General features: G+C 44.1%; 1 protein-coding gene across 1 annotated transcript in view; it reads left to right on the forward strand.

Annotated features, from left to right (window-relative positions):
• Positions 1-11570, forward strand: part of LOC106999170 (uncharacterized) — a 42067-nt gene extending 30497 nt beyond the window's left edge. The window contains exon 4 of the mRNA XM_028851969.2: positions 8789-11570. Within this exon, the coding sequence (XP_028707802.2) occupies positions 8789-9021 (233 nt within the window). The 3' untranslated portion in view covers positions 9022-11570. The remainder of the gene's footprint in view (positions 1-8788) is intronic.
• Positions 11571-25884: the final 14314 nt, after the last annotated feature.

The raw sequence follows: 25884 nt of genomic DNA on the forward strand, positions 1-25884 counted from the left end.
CATCCTAATCTATTATGTTGTCGTAGACCTAGTTCCAGTTGTTAAAGTATTGGGTTATCAGTTCTAAGGCCCTGGCCAAGGAGCCAAGGCTTGGAGATTGTATTGCAGGGAGGATAAACTGGGTAGAAACTGGGGGGAGGAGAGCATCTTATACAATGGGAAAGCAATTCTCTTAGCCATTTACAAACTTGGGGCCCTGGCAAGGGTGGTGGGGAATGGGTCCCACATAACTGCCCATGTCGAAGCTATATACCTAAATTTGGGGGGCACCGGGCAAGACTCCCTGGGTTCATAGCCTAGATGCCTAAGGACGTAGCGTAGAGCTTCCCTAGATCCCTTTGGCGATAAAACTTGCTTTAATACTTGGGAGAGGGAGTGAAAGTCTGAAGCACTACTATCTAGCAGGCAGGGATCAGAGGAAGTAGATTCCGAGATAAGGAGAATTTTGGGGCTACACTTTCAAGAAAGTTGTGGTCGGGACCCAGGAGGTATGGGTCAGAAGGAGAGGTAGGGGTGCACGCATGGTGACTGTTGAGTAGAGACTTCTGGCTATGCCATGATCTCCATCAGCCAATGCTGGGAGTTCGGGATGACAACTTTCTGCCTCTAGTCGGCCCTCAGCTTCCCCCAGGAAAATTGTGAAAGCGGAAGCTGGTTCCAGGCAGACCAACTCTTCCAACCCAGAAGGGTTGGGGGTTGTTAGAAAGCCTTTTCCCAGGAAGCCTCACACCTGAGTCTTAAGTTTGGCAGCCACGCTAATCATTTTTAACCAGCTGACAGGTGCCCAGTATTTTCCTCCAATTCTAAGGAAGAATAGGACCGAATAGCAAGTGAAAGTGGTCCGATATGAGTCACCGCTTTGGAGAATCCTTGTATGAGGCTACCAAATGTTATGGGTGGTTCTTTGTTCTTAGAGCTCCCAAGATGGCGTGGGCCACTCCCAAGATGGTGGCAAGCCTTTTGTTCTCTGACCAGAGGTTCTTGCCTCACAGATTCCAAGGAATGGAACCTTCGGCCATGTGGTGAGTGTTATAGCGCTATTAGAAGCCGTGGATCACAGAAGAGAACCGTGAAACCCAGCGACTAGTGTTCCGCTCAATTAGGACAAACCTGGGCACTTAGCTGCACAGGAACAATGGTGAGCCTCTAGCCCAAACGGGAGCAGCAGTGGGCGCCTCGCTGGATCCGAAACACAGTGGACATCCTGCCGGATCCGGAGGGATGGGAGTCAATGGGAGGTCTGTGGCGGCGGTGAACAGCAGTGGTGGACAGTGAGCGAAAGCTCACCTCGAGCCGGAAGAAACATGGACCAGAAGAGTGTGCAGTTGCAAGATTTAATAGAGTGAAAACAGAGCTCCCATACAAGGGGAGAGGACCCAAAGGGGGTTTCCCCTCCCTGCTTGAATGCCTGCGGTTTATATCCCAGTCATTGTCCCTCCCACTATGTTCTCAGATAATAGATGATTTGACTATTTCTTTACCTCCTGCTTTTAGCCTAATTGGTATTTTAGTGAGCCCTCTTCACTACCTGATTGGTCGGGTGTGAGCTGAGTATCAAGCCCCGTGTTTAAAGGTGGGTTCGGTCATCTTCCCCAGCTAGGCTTAGGAATTCTTGGCCTAGGAAATCCAGCTAGTCCTATCTGTCAAAGGGAACTCTAGCAGCTGCATTCTCATGGAAATGTTTAGATTAACTAGAGGACAAACCTTTTTTTTTTTTTTTTTTTGAGACAGAGTGTCCGTCTGTCACCCAGGCTGGAGCACAGTGGCGCAATCTTGGCTCACTGCAACTGCTGCCTCCCGGGTTCAAGGAATTCTTGTGCCTCATCCTCCCGAGTAGTTGGGATTACAGGCTTGCACCACCACACCCTGCTAATTTTTTTTTTGTATTTTTAGTAGAGTCGGGTTTCACCATGTTGGCCAGGCTGGTCTCGAACTCCTGACCTCAAATGATCCTCCCATATCAGCCTTCCAAAGTGTTGGGATTACAGGCATGAGCCACTGCACCTGGCCCGAGGACAAACTTTCCTTGTGTGTCTACAAATGAGTGAATGAAAGATCATTTTTAGAGAATGAAACCTAATTTCAAGAGCGCAGAGAGAGGGCAGAGACTTCTGGGGTCTGAGCTCTCCCATGTGACGTTCACGCCCTGGGACTGTAGTAACTTCTCGTGTGTGTGTGTCCTCAATCTTCCTGGCATGTGACGACGAACCCCAAGTTTATACTCCAGACAACATAGCCGCTTCAAAACCTGAGAAATAGGACTGTATGAGGATTCTTGACCTGTGGCCCAACCTCTCTGCCCTGTTTGCCCAGCACTAGCCTCCTGGAATAACAGAGATGGCTAAAGCAAAACTTCCTCTGTGTTTACAAATTGTTCTCAAAGACATGGTTTAATCTCATCCTCCTTCAGATCTGTGAGATAGCTATTATTTCTATTTAAAGAGACAAGACACTAGGTCACAGAGAAGTTAAGTAATTCGTTCACGGTCACAGAGTTAATTGATAGCAGAGCCATGATGTGAACTGAGATATTCCATCTCCTGGAGGAGTTCATCTGTATCTAAATCCAAATTATCACTAAGCTTTGAGCTACAATCTTTCTTTTCTTTTCTTTTCTTTTCTTTTCTTTTTCTTTTGTTTTCTTTTCTTTTCTTTCTTGAGACAGAGTCTTACTCTGTCACCCAGGCTGGAGTGCAGTGGCGTGATCTTGGCTAACTGTCACCTTGACCTCCCTGGGCTCAGCTGAGCCTCCTGAGTAGCTGGGACCATAGGCATGTGCCACCATGCCCAGCTAATTTTTGTACTTTTTGTAGAGACAGGATTTTGCCATGTTCCCCAGGCTGGTCTCAAATTCTTGGGCTCAAGGGATCCGCCTGCCTCTGCCTCCCAAAGAGCTGGGATTACAGGCATGAGCCACTGTGCCCAGCCTATGATACTTCTGTAAGAAAAATATTGGTTATAGCCACCAAGTTATGTTACCACAAGAAATGACTCATTATTAGCTGCAGGCTTAGAATGTTCATAGCCAAAAGCCATATTTCATTCTGTGTTGAACTCATTAATTTAAACCATTCCTAATTTTTTATTGTGATGAGTCAATAGATATTTATAGTTAATAAATCAAGAAAAACAAATATAAGTATATTACATATACCGATTCAATGGTAATCAACAATATAACTTAAAAGCAAACTATTAATAAATCTGGGTAATGGGTGTGGAGTGTGGGTGTTGTGGAGATGGGTGCAAGAGACATTTGTTTTTCATTTAAAACAACTCAGTACAGTCTAAATTTTTCAAATGTGCAAATGTTACTTCTATAAATTAAAAAAATTTTATTTTATTTTATTTTGAGACAGAGTCTTGCTCTGTCACCCAGGCTGGAGTGCAGTGGTGCAATCTCGGCTCACTGCAACCTCTGCCTCCTGGGCTCAAGCAATTCTCCTGCTTCAACTTCCCAAGTAGCTGGATTCACAGGCGTGTGCCACCACGGCTGGCTAATTTTTGTATTTGTAGTTAAGATGGGGTTTCACCATGTTGGCCAGGCTGATCTCAAACTCCTGACCCTGTGATCTGCCTGCTTCGACCTCCCAAAGTGCTGGGATTACAGTCATGAGCCACTGTTCTGGGCCTAAAAAAATTTTTTTAAATAGAAAAATGAAGTAAAAAATATTTTATCAATGAGTGATTGCTTAGTCATATGTAGTGCTATGTAGCCAAAAAAAAAAAAAATGAGGTACCTCTATACAAATTTTAAGAAGAACACATTGCAGAATGATACTAGAATAATACTATTTATTTCAAAGTGTGTGTGTGCATGTGTGTAGATAAACTTGCATACCAAACTGGAAGGATATATACCAAAGTGTAGGAATAAAGAAAGAGTAGGGAGGAGAGAAAGACTTTATTTACTTTCTTTCTTTTCTTTTTTTTTTTTTTTTTGAGATGGAGTCTCGCTCTGTTGCCCAGGCTGGAGTGTAGTGGCGCCATCTTGGCTCACTGCAACCTCCACCTCCTGAGTTCAAGTGATTCTTCTGCCTCAGCCTCCTGAGTAGCTGGGACTACAGGTGCACACCACCACACACAGGTAATTTTTGTATTTTTAGTAGAGACAGGGTTTCACCTTATTTGCCAGGCAGGTCTTGAAATCCTGACCTCATGGTCCTCCTGCCTCAACCTCCCAAAGTGCTGGGATTACACGCGTGAGCCACTGTGCCCAGCTGATTACTTTCTGTCACGCGCGTCCGTGTGAAGAGACCACTAAACAGGCTTTGTGTGAGCAATAAAGCTTTTTAATCACCTGGGTGCAGGCGGGGTGAGTCCGAAAAGAGAGTCAACGAAGGGAGATTGGGGTGGGGCCGTTTTATAGGATTTGGGAGGTAGTGGAAAATTATAGTCAAAGGGGTTTGTTCTCTGGTGGGCATGGACGGGGGTCATAAGGTGCTCAGTGGTGGAGCTTCTGAGCCAGGAGAAGGAATTTCACAAGGTAATGTCATCAGTTAAGGCAAGAATTGGCCATTTTCACTTCTTTTGTGATTCTTCACTTGCTTCAGGCCGTCTGGATGTATACATGCAGGCTTGAGCTCAGAGGCCTGACACTTTCCATACTTCTATATATTGTTTGATATTTTTCAGGGAGCATGTGCGTTGAATATGAATGTATATGGACAATTCTGCAGGTTCAAAGCTAAAGTGATTCTGCGTGTTTTCCTTTTCTTTTCATGCCATGAAAGAGCCCAAATGCGGTTGTATGGTGTTATGTATGAGAGTCAGGATCTTACACTGATTTGTAGTGAGGAAATCCACTGGTTCTCTGCTCCATGGTATTGTTGCAGAAGGGAAGTTTATGAGTCAAATAACTCCACTCTTGTGCCTTAACGTCACCACAGAGCTGACCAAAAGTCTGACTCATGTTTCTTTTTATATTGTTAGATTTCCTTTCTCTGCTTGGTTTTGAGCATATGTCACCAGAACACATGGAATTTAAATCCCCAAATCTAGAATTAATATTTCGTGACTGTAACAAGGTATCTGTCCCATGCTTTGGAATTCTGGACTTTGGGTCTTGATTTACCCTGGTACTTATTAGAATCTTTTTGAGACCTTGGCAATGAAATGATTGACTTTGAGCCTTGGTATCTTCATCTGTATCATGAAGATGTTAATAATATTAATCCCACAGTATTATTGCCAAGATCAAATGGGATAACCTATATGAAAGCCTTTGAAAATTATAAGCAATATACAAATAAATATAACATACTATTATTTTATTAGTCCTAGTAACAAAAAGATACTTAATTCTCACTGACTACAGGGTTAGAGAATGAACATGCCCTGCCTTACTTCTCCTTTCCATGCCGTGCAAAATGTTCCCGCAACTCCATCCCACAAAAAAAGATTTGCTTGGCAGTACAATTTTGATTGCTTGATGTTTCCATAGTGGTGTACCAAGAATCATAGGCAAGACAAGGAACTTGTAGCAAAATATTTCCTTGTTCTGTCCCCAGCCCAGATTTGTCCCCAGCAATACCAGGTTATTTATACCTTTTCTTCCCTTTATACTTGGCTCCTAGGAGAGCCAGGGGCCATGGCCTGTGCAGTGTTTTATTAAAGGGTCTTCCAGTAGGATTGTAATGGTTTTAAAAGATGATCACAAATTCTTTGACATTTCTCCCATTGAGTGTGGGATCTATATTCCCTTCCTTTGAATCTGGGTGGATTCATGACTGCTTTGACTGATAGAGTATGGCAGAAGTGTTGCTCTGTGAATTTCAAGCCTAAGTTATAGAAAACCATGCAGCCTCTACCTTGTTAACTAGGACATTTGTTTATAGATTCTTGTCATCATAAAAAGTCCAGCTACCCTGAGCCACTGTGCTAGAGAGGCAATGTGTAGATGCTGTGATCAGTAATCCCTGTTTAGCCTGGTCTTCTAGCCAAGATATCAGAAACACGAGGGAAACCAGCTTGGACCCGCCACACCACTCTGCATGCCAGATGAATGCCAAGTGTCCTCCACCAATGCCTCATGGAACAGAATTCTCCACCTGGTCTCTGCTTAAATTCATGACCTACAAAATTGTTTTGGGGTAGCTTGTTACATAATAATTGGTAACCAGAACAGGAACGATAACCCCATTTTAGTTCAACTTTTGGACAGATTACGCATAATTATGGGGGTCAATTTATCTTTCTTTTTTCTTTCTTTGCAGTGAATTTTTTTTTTTACAGAGTCTTGCTTTGTTGACCAGGTTGGAGTGCAGTGGTGCCATCTTGGCTCACTGTAGCCTCAACTTCCTGGGCTCAAGCAATCCTCCCACCTCAGCTTCCCAAGTAGTTGGGACTACAGGTGCGTGTCACTGTGCTTGGCTAATTTTTGGTTTATTTTTTGTAGAGATGACATCTCACTCTGTTGCCTGGTCTCAAACTCCTGGGCTCAAGTGATGCTCCCATTATGGCCCCCAAAGTGCTGGGATTGTAAGCATGAGCCATGATGCCTGGCCTTCCTACGGCACTCAGTATTCCAAGAGGTCTCCCATCCAAGCACTAACCAGGCCCAACTCTGCTTAGTTTCTGAGATCAGATAAGTTCCTTTTATTAAAAAAGAAATAGAGCTTACTGACTATTTTTGATAACTAGGTATTTAGATAAAGACTTCCAAAGAGATATCCTAAGCTTGAACTCTTACCCCAAATAGGGAGCACCAGAGCTTCTTTGCTGTCATCTTGCCTGAGAAACTTCCTTACACTGGGGCTACTGAGTCAACAACATTCTTCATAAAAAGAATTTTCCTTTCGGAGTCTGAGGCCGGTGGATAATTGAGGCCAGGAGTTTGAGACCAGCCTGGCCACTTGGTGAAACTCTGTCTCTATAAAAAAATACAAAAATTAGCCAGGTGTAGTGACAGGTGCCTGTAGTCCCAGATACTCAGGAGGTTGAACCTGGGAGAGGGAGGTTGCAGTGAGCCAAGATTGTGCCATTGCACTCCAGCCTGGGTGACAGAGCAAGACTCCGTCTCAAAAAAAAGAAAAAAAAAGAATTTGGTAAGAATATTCATAGGTACTCACCGTTTCTCTTAGGTAAAGAGCTAAGAGTGGAATTCCTGGGTTATGGGATAGATATATGTTTAACTTGGCAGGAAATTGCTAATTTGTCAAAGTATTTATATTGTTTTACACCTCCATTAGGAAAGTATGAGTGATCATTCCTCATCTCACCAACATTTGGTATTGTCAGGTGGGTTTTTTTTTTTCATTTAATTTTGGTGAATTCTAATTTATGTGTTTTGTTTTTGTTGTTGTTGTTGTTGTTGCTGCTGCTGCTGGTGTTTTTGGTATTGTATCTTAGAAATTGTTGACTAATCCAAAGTCACAAAGATTTACACCTGTGTTTTCTTCCAAGAGTTTTATAGCTTCAGCTCTTACTTTTAGGTGTATGATCCCCTTTGAGTTAACTTTTGTACCTGATGTGAAGAAATGGTCCAAACTGATTCTTTTGCATGTCGATATCCAGATGTCCTAGGATCTGTTGTAAAGACGGTTCTTTCCTTACTGAGTTGCCTTGATCCCTTTGTGGAAAATCAGCTGACCATAAATGTATGGATTTATTTCTGGACTCTCAATTCGACTGATGTATATGCCTATCCTTATGCATAGTTTTAATTGTGGTAATTCACTGTAGTCTTTTTTTTTTTTTTTTTTTTGGCGGAGTCTCGCTCTGTGGCCCAGGCTGGAGTGCAGTGGCCGGATCTCAGCTCACTGCAAGCTCCGCCTCCCGGGTTCACGCCATTCTCCTGCCTCAGCCTCCCGAGTAGCTGGGACTACAGGCGCCCGCTACCTCGCCCGGCTAGATTTTTGTATTTTTTAGTAGAGACGGGGTTTCACTGTGTTAGCCAGGATGGTCTTGATCTCCTGACCTCGTGATCCGCCCGTCTTGGCCTCCCAAAGTGCTGGGATTACAGGCTTGAGCCACTGCGCCCGGCCCACTGTAGTCTTAATTGTGGCAATTCATCATAGTCTTAATTTGCATTTAATTGTATTTTCCTGATGACTAATAATTGCCCTAGAAAGTTCCTTCTTACCCATGCCAGTCAATCCCTTTCCTCAGCCCCATTCCCCCAGAGCTAGCCACTGTTTTGATTAGTTTCCACTGTAGATGAGTTTTAACCTGTTCAGGACCATTATATGAAAGGATTCACACAGTGTACACTTTTTAGTATGGGCTTCTTTCACTCAGCCTGTTTTTGAGATTTATCCATGTTTGGTGTATATCATAGTTTGTTCCTTTCAGAAGAAATTTTTACCACAAAGATTTTCAAATTTATCTCAACTTATTTCTTTTTATTTAATTTGTATGTGAAAAATTTTAGCCTATTTTTTACATTTCTCATCCAATTGCAGATTATTTTAAATTTGCAGTTTTAGCTTTGCCCAGTTTTGGATCTCTAACGTTTTGCTTATTTCTGGTTTTTGTCAAGCCCAGGCACTTAACTTCTGCTAGTCCCTTGAAGGCTGTACCACAGTCAAGGGCCATTTTCTTCCTTCTTTTAAAGCTCACATACATTGCCATTTTTTTATTAGCTGACGTGTGTATTTATCCAAACATCTGATTTATTCCAGCTTTAGATTATATTTTTGCATCTGAGTTATTAAAATACACATTTAGTTTACAATACCTACAAGCATTTATCAAAAATTTACTGAAGTTATTCATGGTATTTTGGGGGGAAACACTATCTAAAAGGGACCCGTGATTATTTATTTATTTACTGCACTTGATTTTGCAGACGAGTCTGGAAGTGTTAGTTGCAAAGGTATGCATTTGCTTCTCTGGCTACAAGAAAGAACAGAAATGCACAAAGAGGAGCAGTGTGAAGAAGAAGAGGCGTTGATCCCCAGACCGACCAAAGCCCGCACTCCGCTGCATCCTGCGCCCAGCGCCCATGTCCCACCACGGTCGCTGCCACCATGCCCGGGAGCAAGGCTGAAGGGGATGCTAAAGGAGATAAAGCCAAGGTGAGGTAGAACCGCAGAGAAGATCCACAAGGTTGTCTGCTAAACCTGCTCCTGCAAAGCCAGAGCCCAAGCCTAAAAAAGGCCTCTGCAAAAAAGAGACAGAAGGTACCTAAAGAGAAAAAGGGAAAAGCTGATGCTGGCAAGGAGGGGAATAACCCTGCAGAAAATAGAGATGCCAAAACAGACTAGGCACGGAAAGCTGAAGGTGCTGTAGATGCCAAGCGAAGTGTGTGCATTTTTGATAACTGTGTACTTCTGGTGACTGTACAGTTTGAAATACTATTTTTTTTTTTTTTTTTTTTTTGAGACGGAGTCTTGCTCTGTCACCCAGGCTGGAGTGCAGTGGCGCAATCTCGGCTCACTACAAGCTCCGCCTTGCGGGTTCACACTGTTCTGCTGCCTCAGCCTCCCGAGTAGCTGGGACTACAGGCGCCCGCCACCACGCCCGGCTAATTTTTTGCATTTTTAGTAGAGACGAGGTTTCACTGTGTTAGCCAGGATGGTCTTGATCTCCTGACCTCGTGATCCGCCCGTCTCGGCCTCCCAAAGTGCTGGGATTACAGGCGTGAGCCACCATGCCCAGCCTGAAATACTATTTTTTAATCAAGTTTTATCAAAGTGCAGATTTTGTTTTGCTTTTTTTTGTTTTTGTTTTTTTAAGCTATGTTGTTACTACACAGAACACTTAATTATTGTTTTGAGGGGAAGGGCCATGTGTCACTAATAGAAAGTCCTCGAGGCTGGACTGATGTGGGGAAAACACCTTTTCCTTCTAGTTTTGAGAGACTTCCTCTTGGGCCCCAGGAGGAGCGATTCCCTGACTTTGACACACATGGCCACCTTGGTACAAAACCCTTGTGGTATGAAAAAACAAATTCATTTTTTATGTCCTCTTCTTTCTACCTTTCAGAATAGACTTAAATCCCTTAAACCCAGACATCTTCTAGGAGCTGACCTCCAATAACTGGTTACCAGTGTGTCAGACAATCTGGACTTTCCCCTCAAAAGAGCAGTGGTTCCTGTTTCTAGGTTGGGGATCTTCAGATAAATTGTGTCATTTTCATTTCACTTCCTGAAAGCCAGGGTCAGCTCACGACAAGTTGTTAAACAGCATATGCTAAATGTGAAATGTCAACCCTCACTCTAAACTTTCCCTGTTCAGAGCATCAGAGGAAGACTTCACTGGATGTTACAGTGGCTTTCTGATTTTTGGTAGTCCATTGAAGAAGGGAGTTTGAAAGTTGTTGTATACTGTTAACGATTGTCTGCCCATGTGCTGCCCAAAATACCACGATTCTTTATGGAAATTATCTTTAATAAAGCTGGATACAGTTTGGCTTGGGAAAAAGAAATGCACAAAGAAGGCAAAGTGAGCTTGTGCTGTTCTGAAGAATAACCTGAAGAAGAGTGAGTTTGTGGGATAGCCAGTCTCCTCACCTTTTCCACCTTCACTCTTGAATTCTTGGTCTCCTCTGGCTCCTGTCTTTTTTGTCCCTTTTTTTCCCCCCAAATAATACCTGCCTTAGGCAAAATTATCAAATCAACCCCCCTGCCAGTACTCCCGTTGCTGCCTGATTCTCCTCCTTTATTCCTCTGTGCAAGCCCCCTTATGCTGAACCTCCAACCCTCAGGGTTCAACCAGACAGACAAAACCAGCAGGAAATATACATTAAGAGAGTTTTTGCACAGAATTGGCTTGTGTGATGGTGGCAGCTCGCAAGACACCCTAGAAAAGCAGGCCTGGTCTCTTAGACACCAGCTGAAGTTAACTACAGAGAAATTTCTTCTTCTGCAGAGAAGCCTTAGTTCTGCAATTACAACCTTTCCACAGATTAAATCAGGCCCACTCAGATGATTTAGAATAATCTCTCTTACGTAAAGTCAACTGATTATGGATTTAATTCACATCAACAAATTACCTTCATTGAAACACCTAAATTAGTGTTTGATTGAATAAGAGGGGACTGTAGTCTAGCCAAACTGACACATAAAGCTGACCATCGCACTCTATTTCCTACAGGAGTTGGCTTTCACATACTGGCTCAACTGGTAACTAAAATGTAGCTGATAGAAGCTGAATGCTCAAGAGTAGTTTTGTTTTATGAAGAAATCTTCAAGAAACAATATGAAATAAAAATAGCAAAGGTATGTGTGGGGTGGGGTACCTATTGAAAAGGCAAGAACTGCTCACAGGCATGGTCACCCTTTCTCATTGTCCCCTCAATCTCGTGAAATATCAGCCATTCGGAATCTTTTATGTTATCTCTACGTAGTCCTCTACCATCCCCACCAATGTACCCACCCAACAGCTCTTGACCAGCACCTCCAGGTTTCCTCCCATGAAAACACCTTGAGATCTACACCTAACATCTACTTTTAGGCTTCCCCCATCTTCTCAGCCCTGTGCATATATTTAGGGACCACACTTTTCTCTCATATTTAATTTGTCTCCTGTGGAAGTCTTTATGAAGATCAAAGTATTCATGTATTCATCCATCAAATGTATGTCTAGGGCAATGGCAGGTGGTGCATATAAAATAAATGGATTCACTTCCTCTGTGTCCTGGGCTTGTTTCATCCTGTCCCTGTGTGCTAGAAGCCCAGGACACAGAGGAAGAAGCAGTGTGTTCTGACTGAGGGATTTCGGAAAGCTGAATAGAGTCCATCAGCTGGTTAAGAAGGATTTTGATGGATGGAGAAGAGCATTTCAGGTTTAGTGGACTACATGAACAAATGCAAGGAGTCCTGAAGATGAAGGCATGATTCAGAGCCTGCTCCTGGATTTGGATGCAGTATGTCGCTGGCTGAAGAGTCACATTTGGGGCACCAGGTTTTCACCAGCCTCACTTCATTTAAATGAGACTGAAGCCTACTGATAATTAGAAGACACTAAGGCTTAGGACAGATTTAGAAGAAGTGGTTAAAAAGGTGGAATGTCAGAGAATACAATACCCGAAAGTCAAGGGAGGATGTTGTAAATTATGTTTTGTTGCCACAGACATAAATCTAATGTCTTGTGACTCAGTGCTCAGCTTTCTGTCTTGCTGGGCTGCCCTGTTTGAGTCCTTTGGCTAGAGATAGCAGGCTTTTCTTGGTGTTTTTTCTCCCCTGTGCACAGTGACACAAGCTTCTCCAGCACATAGTCCACAAAATCTTTTTTATTTTTATTTATTTATTTTTTGAGACAAGATCTTGTGCTGTCGCCCATGCTGGAGTGCAGTGTCGCAGTCACAGCTCACTGCAGACTTGAACTCATGGATTCAAGCAATTCTCCTGCCTCAGCCTCTCAAGCAGCTGGGACTACAGGTGTGTGCCACCATGCCCAGCCAATTTTTAAATTTTTGGTAGGCACAAGTCTTGCTATGTTGCTCAGGCTCAGGATATCTTTATAAAGTTTTTTCCTTTTTTATTTTTTTGTGGGGGGAAGACACAGTCTCACTCTGTTACCCAGGTTAGAGTGCAGTGGTGTGATCACAGCTCACTGCAGCCTTGACCTTCTGGGCTCAAGTGATCTTCCTACCTCAGCCTCCTGAGTAGCTGGGACTACAGGTGCATGCCACCGTGCCCAGCTATTTTAATTTTATTTTTTTAAATAAGAGACAAGGACTTGCTATGTTGCCCAGGCTGGTCTTGAACTCCTGGGCTCAAGTGGATCCTCCTGCCTTAGCCTCTCCCAAAGTGCTCGAGTTACAGGTGTGAACTACTGTCCTTGACCTTTAAAGTTTAAAATCATTTTTTTTTTTAGGTATCCTTTACCTGCAATAAAATGTACTCATTTCAAGTATACAGTCCTATGAATTTTTTCTTTTCTTTTTCTTTCTTTCTTTTTTTTTTTTGAGATGGAGTCTTGCTCTGTTGCCCAGGCTGGAGTGCAGAGGCACGATCTCGGCTCACTGCAAGCTCCGCCTCCCGGGTTCACGCCATTCTCCTGCCTCAGCCTCCTGAGTAGCTGGGACTACAGGCGCCCATCACCACGCCAGGCTAATTTTTTTGTATTTTTAGTAGAGACAGAGTTTCACCGTGTTAGTCAGGATGGCCTCAATCTCCTGACCTCGCGATCCGCCCGCCTTGGCCTCCCAAAGCGCTGGGATTACAGGCGTGAGCCACTGCGCCGGGCTTTTTTTTTTTTTTTTTTTTTTGAGACACAGTCTCACTGTGGTCACTCAGGCTGGAGTGCGGGGACATGATCATAATTCACTGCAGCCTTGAACTCCTGGGCTCAAGTGATCCTCTCACCTCAGCCTCCTGAGTATCTAGGACTACAGGCATGTGCCACCATGCCTGGCTAACTTTTTTTTTTTTTTTTTTGGTAGATAGCAGGGTCTCACTGCATTGCTCATTGTTCAGGCTGCTTTTGAATTCCTGGTTGCAAGTGATCCTCCTTCTTCAGCCTCCCATCTGGAACTATAGGTGTGAGCTAGCATGCCCAGCCTTGAACTTTGAAAAATACATGCAATTATGTAACTATCATTATAAGATACAGAACTTTTTCATCATCAAAAAGTTTTCTTTTTTTTTTTTTCTTTTTTGAGACAAAGTCAACCTCCGTCTCCTGGGTTCAAGCGATTCTCCTGCCTCAGCCTCCCGCGTAGCTGGGATTACAGGCACACACCACTATGCCCAGCTAATTTTTGTATTTTTTAGTAGAGACAGAGTTTCACCGTGTTGGCCAGGCTGGTCTGGATCTCCTGACCTCAAATGATCCACCTGCCTCAGCCTCCCAAAGTGCTGGGATTACAGGTGTGAGCCACCATGCCCAGCCAAAAGTTTTCTTATTTAAGATGTTAATACTACCCACAGTGAACTACAGATTCAATGTGATCCCTATCAAAATCCTAACAATGGCTGGGCATGGTGGCTCACCCCTGTGATCTCAACACTTTGGGAGACCGAGGAGGGAGGATTGCTTGAGGCCAGGAGTTCAAGACCAGCCTGGGCAACATAGTGAGACGCCCCCAGCTCTCAAAAAAACAAAAAAACAAAAAAACAAAAAAACAAAAAAAATCTAACAACCTTTCTTGCAGAAATAGGAAAATACATCCTAAGATTCATAAGGAATCTCCAGGGACCCCAAATTGCCAAAACAATCTTGAAAAAGAAGAAGAAAGTTGGACTTCTTACACTTTCCAGTTTCAAAACTTACTACAAAACTATAATAATCAAAATAGTGTGGTTCTGGCCTAAAGAAGGACATATGGATCAGTGGATTCAGAAGTAAACCCTCAGATATAGGGTCAAATGATTTTTGACAGGAGTGTCAAGACAATTCAGTAAGAAAAGGATAGTCTTTTTCAACAAATGACGATGGGAAAACTGGATATTCACATGTAAAAAAAAAAAAGAAGTTGGACCCTTACCTTACACCATATACAAAAATCAAATAAAAATGGATTACAGACCTACATGTAAGAACTAAAACTATAAAACTCAAATGAAAACATAGGGGAAAAGTTTTGTGGCATTGTTTTAGCAATGATTTATTAGCTATAACTCAAAAAGGATAGGCAACAAAAGAAAAAAGATAAATTAGATCCCATCAAAATTAAAAACTTGTACATCAAAGGACACTATCAACAGATTATAAAGGTGACCCAGGGAATGGGAGAAAATACATGCTAGCTAATCATAGCTCTGATAAGTCATTGATATCTAGAATATATAAAGAAGAAATATATTTCAACAACAACAAAAAACCAAACAACCCAATTTTTAAAGTGGGGCAAAGGACTTGAATGGCATTTCTTCAAAGGAGATATACAAATGGCAAATAAGCACATGAAAAGATGCTTAACATCACTAATTATTAGGGAAATGCAAATCAAAACCACAAGGATGCCTGGCCTGGTGGCATGTGCCTGTAGAGTCTGGGCTATTAGGGAGGCTGAGGCAGGAGGATCCTTTGAGCCCAGGAGTTTGAGGAGTGGGTGATAATTGCACCTGTGAATAGCCACTATATTCCAGCCTGGACAACATTGCAAGATCCTATTTATTTAAAAAATCTGCATACAAGGAGTTACTACTTTCCACTTTACACTCATTAGAATGGCTATTATACACACACACACACCTATAGGTGTTGGCAAGATGTGGAAAAATTGGAACCTTTGTGCATTGGTGGGAATGTAAAAACATGCAACTAGGCTGGGCATGGTGGCTCATGCCTATAATCCCAGCACTCTGGGAGGCGGAGATGGGCTGAACACTTGAAGTTAGGAGTTCGTGACCAGCTTGGCCAACATGGAAAATCATGTCTGTACTAAAAATACAAAAATTAGCTGGGTGTAGTGGCACGTGCCTCTAGTCCCAGCTACTTGGGAGGCTGAAGCAGAAGAATCACTTGAACTCAGGAGGCAAAGTTTTCAGTGAGCCAAGACTATGCCACCGCACTCCAACCTGGGCGACAGGGCAAGACTCCATCTCAAAAAAAACAAACAAAAAAACCCAAAAACGACAGTAACAACAATAAAAACCATGCAACTGCTATGGAAGATGGTGTGGTGTTTCTTCAAAAAATTAAACATAAAATTACCATATGATCCAGCCTTTCTACTTCTGATTATAGACCCCCAAAAAAGTGAAAGCAAAAACTTGAACAGATGCTTGTACATCCATATTCACAGCAGCATTATTCACAATAATCAAAGGAAGGAAGCAACCCAAGTGCCCACAGGTGGGTGAAAGAATAAACACAATGTGTGTACGCACAGTGGAATATTATTCAGCCTGAAAAAGGAAGAAGATTCTAACACATGTTCCAACATGGATGAAACTTGAAGATAGTATGCCAAGTGAAAAAGACAGCCACAAAAGGGCTGGGTACGGTGGCTCACGCCTGTAATCCCAGCACTTTAAGAGGCCGAGGCAGGAGGATCATGTGAGCCCAGGAGTTTGAGACCAGTCTGGACAACATAGCGAGACCCAGTCTCTACACACACAAGAAAATTAGCCAGACATAGGCTGGGCACGGTGGCTCACACCTGTAATCCCAGCACTTTGGGAGGCCGAGGCAGGTGGATCACCTGAGGTCAAGAGTTCGAGACCAGCCTGGCCAACATGGTGAAACCTCGTCTCTACTAAAAATACAAAAATTAGCTGGGTGTTGTGGCGGGCGCCTGTAATCCCAGCTACTCAGGAGGCTGAGGCAGGAGAATCGCTTGAAGCCGGGAAGTGGTGGTTGCAGTGAGCTGAGATTGTACCACTGCACTCCAGCCTGGGTGACAGAATGAGACTCCATCCCCCCTGCCAAAAAAAAAAAAAGAAAATTAGCCAGGCATGGTGGCATGTACCAGTAATCCCAACAACTCCAGGAGGCTGAAGTGGGAGTATCACATAAGCCTGGGAAGTCAGCAGGGCAATGAGACATAACTGTGCCACTACACTCCAACCTGGGTGACAGAGCAAGACTCAGTCTCAAAAACAAAAGAAAGAAAGAAATATGATTAACTTTTATAACAATATAATGACTAGGAATATTAATTTATTTATAGCACAGGAAAGGTGGAGGAAGGAATAGAGAGAGAGATACTACATTATGAAGGGGACATTGGCAATCCCATAGTCCCACTAACAAATCTAGACTTAAAATTTGGTTAATATAGAGAATATGGTATAAGCAGGGAGGACTAACAATTTCTCCTTAACTTTTTCCTGTGGTTTCTGTCAGGCCTCTGAGCCCAAGCCAAGCCATCATATCCCCTGTGACTTGCACATATATGCCCAGATGGCCTGAAGTAACTGAAGAATTACAAAAGAAGGGCAAATGCCCTGCCTCACCTTAACTGATGACATTCCACCACAAAAGAAGTGAAAATGGCCGGTCCTTGCCTTAAACGATGATATTATCTTGTGAAATTCCTTTTCCTGGCTTATCCTGGCTCAAAAAGCTCCCCCACTAAGCACCTTGTGACCCCCACTACTCCGACCTGCCAGAGAACAACCCCCCTTTGACTGTAATTTTCCTTTATCTACCCAAATCCTATAAAACGGCCCCACCCTTATCTCCCTTCACTGACTCTCTTTTCAGACTCAGCCGCCTGCACCCATGTGAAATAAACAGCCATGTTGCTCACACAAAGCCTGTTTGGTGGTCTCTTCACATGGACGGGCATGACAGTTTCATCTTGCCATTCCTTGCCATCTTCCTCCCCTTAAATAAAAGGGAGGAAGGGAGGAAGGAAAAGGGCAAGGAAACGGAAGATGCACCCATAACTCCCAAAACTAGAGAAGGTTTGGGCAAATAGTACTTGAAAGAGAGATAACTCGGGTTCAGTGGCTCATGCCTGTAATCCTAGCACTTTGGGAGGCTAAGGTGGAAGGATCACTTGAAGCCAGGAGTTCAAGACCAGCCTAGGCAACAAGGCGAGACCCCTGTTTTTTGTTTTTTGTTTTCTACCTTTTTTTTTTTTTTTTTAAAGAAAGAAAACTCTAAACAGTTGAGATACCTAGTTTCTTGAAATAATTGTTAGTAGTGACAATCCTGAGTTGTTTCTTATTTCTGACACACCAGAAATGTGAATCCTATTGTAGTCTCAAGTGACTTTGAAGGAGTCCTTGCTGAGGCATATAGGGCCATCCTATTGGGAGAGAACTGGGCTCCAACCAGCCAGGGGCCTCTCATGATAATGCCAACGGGGCAGGGCATGCTGATTCTCTTTCTTGCTTCTCTCTCATCTCATCTCTCTCTTTTCTTTGCCGCTCAGCAGCTATCTTGCTATCTTGTTCCAACGGTGTCTTTTTTTCTGTCTTACCTTTTCCCTTTCCCATTCTTCCAGCATACTTCTGTCAGTGAAATGAATGCTCATGGTTTTTAATGAAACTTTTAAAAGCAAACACCCACTGATTCTGTAGCAAGACTGCTAGTTGCTTTCCAGCCATCCATACTCCCCGTCTTTCCAGTGTTTTACCTGTGTTCGTGGCTGTTCAGTGAAAGACTGCATCTCTTAGCCTTTCTTGCAACTAAGACTAGCACGTGACTAAGTTCTGGTCTTTGGGATTTGAGTGGGGGTGATACATGCAGTTCCAGCTCATGGCACAGAGAGGTGTCCTCTCTTTCCAACCCTTCATCCTGCTTCCTGACACGGGCATGTGCTGGGGCCCTCTGGGACCATACAGATGAGGCCAGTACCCAAAGGGTGACAGAGCTACAAGCTACCAGGACCCCATGTCCCTGTGTGAACAGATAGACTTCTGCCTTGTTTGAACCATTGTTACCTTGATCTTTGTTACAGCAGCTGAATATATACTCTAATATAAATCCTACCATGGGCAAGAGACTGGATTAGGCAATAAACATCTAAAGATGAGTGAAATGACTTGAAAGTGCAAATCCTGAAAGAGTTCGAAATTGTCCCAGTTGTCTCAGAGAACTAATATTTATGATTTTTGAATAAATGTAGCAATTGATTCTCCCGGGTCTTAAGACTTGAAACTTACATTTGTCTTACCTCAGTTCCTTCCTCAGGAAACTGACCCTCAGGCAAAGAATTGAAACTCATGAGATCACCACATCCAGACAATGAGTGGCCAGACTCCCTCATCCATCATGATTGCTTCCCTACCCCTCCCTCATTCCTTTTCTCCCCAACTTCCCCGCTACATAAACCTCCCAATTTTAGTTGGTAGGGGAGACGTATCTGAGACTTACCTCCCATTCTCCTCTGCTGCAGCACCCAATTAAAGCCCCTTCCCTGGCCCTACTCATTGTCTCCGTGATTGACATTTCATACAGTGAGCAACAGGACCTAGACTGAACCCCTGGCGTTTCTGTAACAAGTTCACAACCAAGTGGAAAACATAGCCACAAACTTAGTAACTGTAATACAGGGTAGACTATGGAAACGACTTTATTGGAGATGTAAACAAAGGCTGCTGCGAGACATTAATTCGGGTTGTAGTGGTACTAAGAAAGACTTCCTGAATGAGGCAATATATGACTTGGGATTTGGACAGTGAATTGAATTCTGATAATGAAAGAGGATAAACAAGGCACTCCAGGAAGAAGGAACAGTATGTGTAAAGGCACAAAGACATAGAAGTGCACATCGTATCTAGAAAATAACCATTAGAACAGGCAGAATATCAGTGAGTGTTGAGGAATAATAGCCCAACTAGGTAGGGACCAGATTGTGATGGCCCTTGAATGTCATATTAAGGAATTTGGGCCAGGCTCAGTGGCTCATGCCTGTAATCCCAGCACTTTGGGAGGCTGAGGTGGGTGGATCACTTGAGGTCAGGAGTTTGAGACAAGTCTGGCCAACATGGTGAAACCCCCGACTCTACTAAAAATTACAAAAATTAGCCTGGTGTGATGACGGGCACCTGTAATTCCAGCTACTCGAGTGTCAGCTCTGTGTCCCCATCCAAGTCTCATGTCAAATTATAATCCCCATGTGTTCAAAGTGGGGCCTGGTGGGAGGTGCTTTGATGGGGTGATTTCTAATGGTTTAGCACCATCCCCCAGTGCTGTCTCATGATAGAGTTCTCATGAGACCTGATGGTTTAAAAGTGTGTGGCAGTTCCCTGCTTGTTCTGTCTCCCTCCTGCCTGGCCATGGTAACAAATGCCTACTTCCTCTTCACCTTCTGCCATGGTTGTAAGTTTCCTGAGGCTAGCCATGCTTCCTGTTAAGCCTGCAGAACTGTGAGCCAATTAAATTTCTTTTCTTCATAAATTACTCAGTCTCAGGTAGTTCTTTATAGCAGTGTGAAAATGGACTAATACAAATAATGACATACAAAAGCCAGAGGGTCTCCTAGGCAGGAAATAACTAGACTCTCAAATCTTGAAGTCAGATGGCAGCAAAAGTTGAAGAAAAGGCCCAGGACTAAAACAGGAGCCAAACTTGCTCCATAGAAGAGTGAATTTTTGGCCAGGTGTGGTGGCTCACGCCTGTAATCCCAGCACTTTGGGAGGCCGAGGCAGGCAGATCATGAGGTTAGGAGATCCAGACCATCCTGGCCAACATAGTGAAACCCTGTCTCTACTAAAAATTTTTTTTTTTTTTTTTTTTGAGACGGAGTCTCGCTCTGTCGCCCAGGCTGGAGTGCAGTGGCACGATCTCGGCTCACTGCAAGCTCCACCTCCCGGGTTCACGCCATTCTCCTGCCTCAGCCTCCTGAGTAGCTGGGACTACAGGCGCCCGCCACTGCACCCGGCTAATTTTTTGTATTTTTAGTAGAGACGGGGTTTCACCGTGGTCTCGATCGCCTGACCTTGTGATTCGCCCGCTTCGGCCTCCCAAAGTGCTGGGATTACAGGCGTGAGCCACCGCGCCCAGCGTCTCTACTAAAATTACAAAAATTATCTGGGTGTGTTGGTGGGCACCTATAATCCCAGCTACTTGGGAGGCTGAGGCAGGAGAAGCGCTTGAACCTGGGAGGCGGAGGTTGCAGTGAGCCAAGATTGCACCACTGCACTCCAGCCTGGGCAACAGAGCAAGACTGTTTCTAAAAAAAAAAAAAAAAAAAAAAAAGAAGAGTGAATTGGCAGGGCACTGTGGGTGGCTCACACCTGTAACCCAAGCACTTTGGGAAGTTGAGACGAGTGGATCCCTTGAGCTCAGGAGTTCAAGACCAGCCTGAGCAACATGGCGAAACCCCATCTCTACAAAAAATAAGCCGGGCATGGCAGTGTGCACCTGTAATCCCAGCTACTTGGGAGGCTGAGATGGGAGGCTCACCTGAGATGAGAGGCTCACCCGAACCTGGGAGGTTGAGGCTGCAGTGAGCCATGATAGTGGCAGAGCAAGATCTTGTCTCAAAAAATTAAAAAAAAAATACATAGAAGAGTGAATCCTCAGCCATGCCAAGTGTGTTACATCAATGTCAGTGTCTTTGCTGGGAGGAAGTGGGATCCTGAAACTTGAGATGGAAAAATCCAGGTTGATAAACTTGAAAATCTTGAATCCTCAGATTCCCCTGAACCCTCTGGGTCTGAAGAAGCAGCTCAGTCCTTCCTGTGAAAGGCCGATGATCCCACTTTACTTAAAATGATGTAGATGGTTAGGCCTAGCTTCTGCGGGAGAGTGGTTGGTTGTGAGGGCCGCAAGATGGGCATTCTTCCAGAATGTAAAAATATCTCACTGTGGGTGGAAGTTCCCAAAGACCTGGAAGATCCAGAGGTGTTTCAGGCCCAGAGGCGGCTGCTAGAAGCCACGTATGGCCCAGAAGGGTCACAGATCCCTTACACTGAGCAGGTAAGCAAGGCCATGCTTGAGCTGAAGGCTCTGAAATCTTCAGATCTCACTGAGGTCATGGTTTTTGGCTCCTATTTGTACAAGCTCTGGACCAAGTGGATGCTGCAAGTCCGTGGCTGAGTGGTTCCAGCTTGGTTTAAACTCTGCTCCAGAGTGATGAATTAAGGAAAAAACCATCTGTTTTGGCGTCTCTGCCCTTGCTCTGACTCCAGTTGTGAATATCGTTTTTGAATGTTGCAAATTCAAGAATAAAGTTTTAAATAAACAGTAAATAGTTTTAAAAAATGACTTAGAGGCCTTTGGCTTGCATCATCCCCATAATGCATAAGATCACATCCATCCATCCCCATAATTAACTCTCATCTCCCCACCCGGCCACCAGACCAGTGCTGGGATCAGGGAGCACCGTACCTAGCACCTCCCTTAGCTGCTAAGGGAAACATGGATCACCTGCTAAAAGAGATGCAGGGTATAGCTAGTATGTATTGGCAGGAGCTGGGAGGGAATATATGGAACTGGATGCTAAGGAGGCTGGATCAGTAGAGATAAAGAAGAATTTATGGATAAGGGAGCACTCTTCCATAACACAGGATTTAACATCTTGGGAAAGAGTGTTAACTTGCTGCCAAGATAGTTTTTGAGAAAGCTTAGAAGAAATATAATAGAAAATTCAGACTGCTTTGGAACATAGCAAAGGAGTAAAAGGTTCAGAGATATGTGCTATCTAGAGTAGTTATATAGGTCTGGAAAACCCATCTGCTATGTTCTGCAGAAGAATCCAGATGATACTCCATTTATTAAAGGGATAAGGAATGTGCTGGTAAAAGGAGGCACCAGAATCATTGAGAAACTCAGTGATCTTCTGTAGGCCAGGCCATAGAAGTAAGATAAGCCATTGTAAAACTGGGCTCCCTAATAGACAGGGGTAGGATAGGATTCTATCATGTAACAGAGGTTAGGTAGTAGCACTTAAACCATCACATGCAAAGTAGGTGAGATTATCATAGTAAGCAGAAAAAAACAGAGCGTTTCCCAGAGGGGTCTGAGACAAAGAGGGCTGTGGAGATGGTTGTGAGATGATGGGTCTAGGGACAAGGTGGACAACCAGTACAAGTTTTGACTATTGCTCAATCTATAAAATGAAAAGAAATTAAGAATGAATGATCAGGAGGCTGAGGGCAGCTGCCCAAATAAAAAGACATGGTTGCTTGGCCAGTTTCTGTATCTGAGCCAGTTTTCAGGTCCAGAACCCAGTGGGTGAAGTCTGCCGTGCCAGATGTATCCTTGCCAATGAAGACTAGTATGGTCTCAGGTACAGACTGTTGGCCTGATGAATACAGTCATTTCCACCCTGATAAGAAAGGAGAATAAGAATCAGTTCAGGGCCGGGCGCGGTGGCTCAAGCCTGTAATCCCAGCACTTTGGGAGGCCGAGACGGGCGGATCACGAGGTCAGGAGATCGAGACCATCCTGGCTAACACGGTGAAACCCCGTCTCTACTAAAAAATACAAAAAACTAGCCGGGCGAGGTGGCGGGCGCCTATAGTCCCAGCTACTCGGGAGGCTGAGGCAGGAGAATGGCGTGAACCCGGGAGGCGGAGCTTGCAGTGAGCTGAGATCCGGCCACTGCACTCCAGCCTGGGTGACAGAGAGAGACTCCGTCTCAAAAAAAAAAAAAAAAAAAAAAAAAGAATCAGTTCAGGCCAGGTGTAGTGGCTCACGCCTGTAATCCCAGCACTTTGGGAGGCCAAGGTGGAAGGATCCCTTGAGCTTAGGAGCTTAAGACGAGCCTGGGCAACATGGCGAAACACCATCTCTACAAATTGCAAAAATTAGCTGAGCGTAGTGACTCACACCTCTAGTCCCAGCCACTTGGGAAGCTGAAGTGGGAGGATGGCTTGAGCCTGGGAGGCAGAGGTTGCAGTGAGCCAAGATTGCACTACTGCACTCCAGACTGGGCAACAGAGTGAGATCCTGTCTCAATTAAAAAAAAAAAAAAAGAAAGAAGAAGAAAAAAAGAATCAGTTTGCATTCATGTGGAAATGGACACAATAAGTATTAATTTATGTTTCCACCCTAGGGCTATGTTAACTTTTCTGTCCTTTCACATAATATAGTAGAAAGACATTCAGATCACCTGGAGATGCAGATTATCACATTGGTTTATTACAACTATCACTTCATTGAACTGGATGAGCAAGAAGTCGCCAACATGTGGGTGGCCCTGGAAAAAAAATTTGTGCTCCAGAGAGTGGGAGAGAAACCTTATGAAGATTTAGTGTTCTAAGACATCAGTGAAGTTTTTTTTGTTTTGTTTTTTTGTTTTTTTTGAGATGGAGTCTCGCTCTGTAGCCCAGGCTGGAGTGCAGTGGCTCAATCTCCACTCACTGCAAGCTCTGCCTCCTGGGTTTACGCCATTCTCCTGCCTCAGCCTCCCGAGTAGCTGGGACTACAGGCGCCCACCACCACACCTGGCTAGTTTTTTGTATTTTTAAAGTAGAGACGGGGTTTCACCATGTTAGCCAGGATGGTCTTGATCTCCTGACCTTGTGATGCACCCGTCTCGGCCTCCCAAAGTGCTGGGATTACCAGCTTGAGCCACTGCGCCCGGCCGGAGTTTTTAAAGGTCTAGTGGAGGGTATGCTAGGACATCCCCTCTGAAGTAAAGGATACATTGTTGAGTTTGTATCTGCCATCACTAGGAAGGAAACGCAATACCTGGTAGAACTCTATGTTCTGGTGGCAGCATATACCAAGCTCCAGCTCATTTATGGTGTAATGTGGAAAGCTTTCCAGAGCAAGACATGGCTTTGCAACAGGTCCAGCCTGTGGTGCAGGCAGCACTGTTATTTGGACCTTAAGATGGAGAAGCCCCTATGATGTTGGAGGTATCAATGGTGGGAAAAGATGTCTTGTGCAGTTTATGGCAAGCCCACATAGACCCTAGGATTTGGAACACGGCCCACCATCTACACAGAATTTATAGACCTTTTAAAAATCAGCTTCTGGTATGCTACTGGCCTTGACAGAAATAGAGCATCTGATTATGTACTATGTATCCATGTGACCAGAAGGGCCCATTATGAGCTAGCTTCTGGGTTCTACAAGAACCACCAAGTCATAAGGTCAGGTAGGCCTAACAGCAACCCATTGTAATTGGGAAGTGGTACATCTGGACTGGGTACAAGCAGGCTCAGAGGGTACAGCTATCACCTAGGCACAGCTATCACACAGACCCCAGTTACATTGACAGACCCCAGTTACATTGACAGACATTGCCACTTTTATGGTTTTAGCTAACATTACCTATGTGAAAAGATACTAGCAAAACTTTGTCTTAGTAAGGTTCCAATTAGGAAGACATAAATGATTCTGAGTATTTGAAAATAGAGTTTATGATAGAGAATTGTTACTATTGATAGATAATTGTTAATCAACAGGGGATGGTGAGGCAATCCAGAGATTAGCAATGATAGGCAGCCACTGTACCCTTGGCTGGAGAAGAAGTGGTATTCCTGGAACCCAGGGGTAGGGGTTACCTGGTATGCCAGTCATCAATTTATTGTCTCTTCACTCCAAATCCATTCTTCATTGCCTGTAGTCATAATTCTAAGATGGCCCCCAAGATTCTTATAGGACCTTGTCCAGGTCCTGTGTAATCCCTTTTCCTTGAGTATAGATGGGACTGTGAACATGATGGATTTTACTCCCGTGATGAGGTTACATCAGATGACAAAGATGAAGATGTAATTGAGATCTCAAATCAGTTGACTTCGAGTTAATCGAAGGGTGGTTTTCCTGAGTGGGTCTGACCGACTCAGGTGCTTTCTTGAAAGGGAAAGAGGACTCTTCTTGGGAGAGGAGATTCAAAGTTAAGAGGGCCCATGGAGGGGGCGACATGGCCAGAGTACCCTCTAGTTGTTGAGAGTGGTCCCTGGTTGACAGCCAGCAAGAAAAACAAGGTCTTTAGTTCTACAACTGCAAGGAACTAAATTCTGCCAATGACCTAAATGAACTTGGAAGTGGATCACTTCCTACTTGATCCTCCAGATGAATATGTAGCCAGCTGACACCTTGATTTCAGCTGTGTGAGACCTTAAGCAGAGTACCCAGACAAGATGTGCCAGACTCCTAAGCCGCAGGAGCTGTGCAATAATAACTTTGTGTTGTTTAAGCCACTAAGTTTGTGGTGATATGTTATGCATCAATAGCAAACTAATACAGGCCCTGTAAATAGTTTTCCTCCTGCATGATATTAAGCTTTGCTGGTAGACGGTGCTGGCGAGACATTGCACAGGAAGGTTTTTTTTTCTCTCTCTTTCTGACTTCCATGTGCTCCTCTCACGGTGTTCCTGCAGTATGTACAGCATCTGCCATACTTGGCTCCTGCAACACACATGGCTTCTGTAGTGCCCAGCTTGTGCATGCAGCTTCTGCAGTATTTCCTAGCTGGCAGCACACAGTACCTCCCCATGGGGAATTTCCCCAGCATCGCCTAAGGTAGCTTTGCAATGGGTGGCAAGGTTTGGCATCTCTCTGTAGACAGCTTCTGTTAGTACCTCAGCAAGTGCTTCTGGCATGGCACCTCAGCTTCACTATCCAGTGAGCCAAGGCTATTCCCTCTCCAACAAGATCTGGATTTTTGTCTTGGTGAGGTTGCAGAGATCTTACTTG

This window comes from Macaca mulatta, chromosome 7, assembly GCF_049350105.2.
Source record: "Macaca mulatta isolate MMU2019108-1 chromosome 7, T2T-MMU8v2.0, whole genome shotgun sequence".
NCBI classification, from domain to species: domain Eukaryota; kingdom Metazoa; phylum Chordata; class Mammalia; order Primates; family Cercopithecidae; genus Macaca; species Macaca mulatta.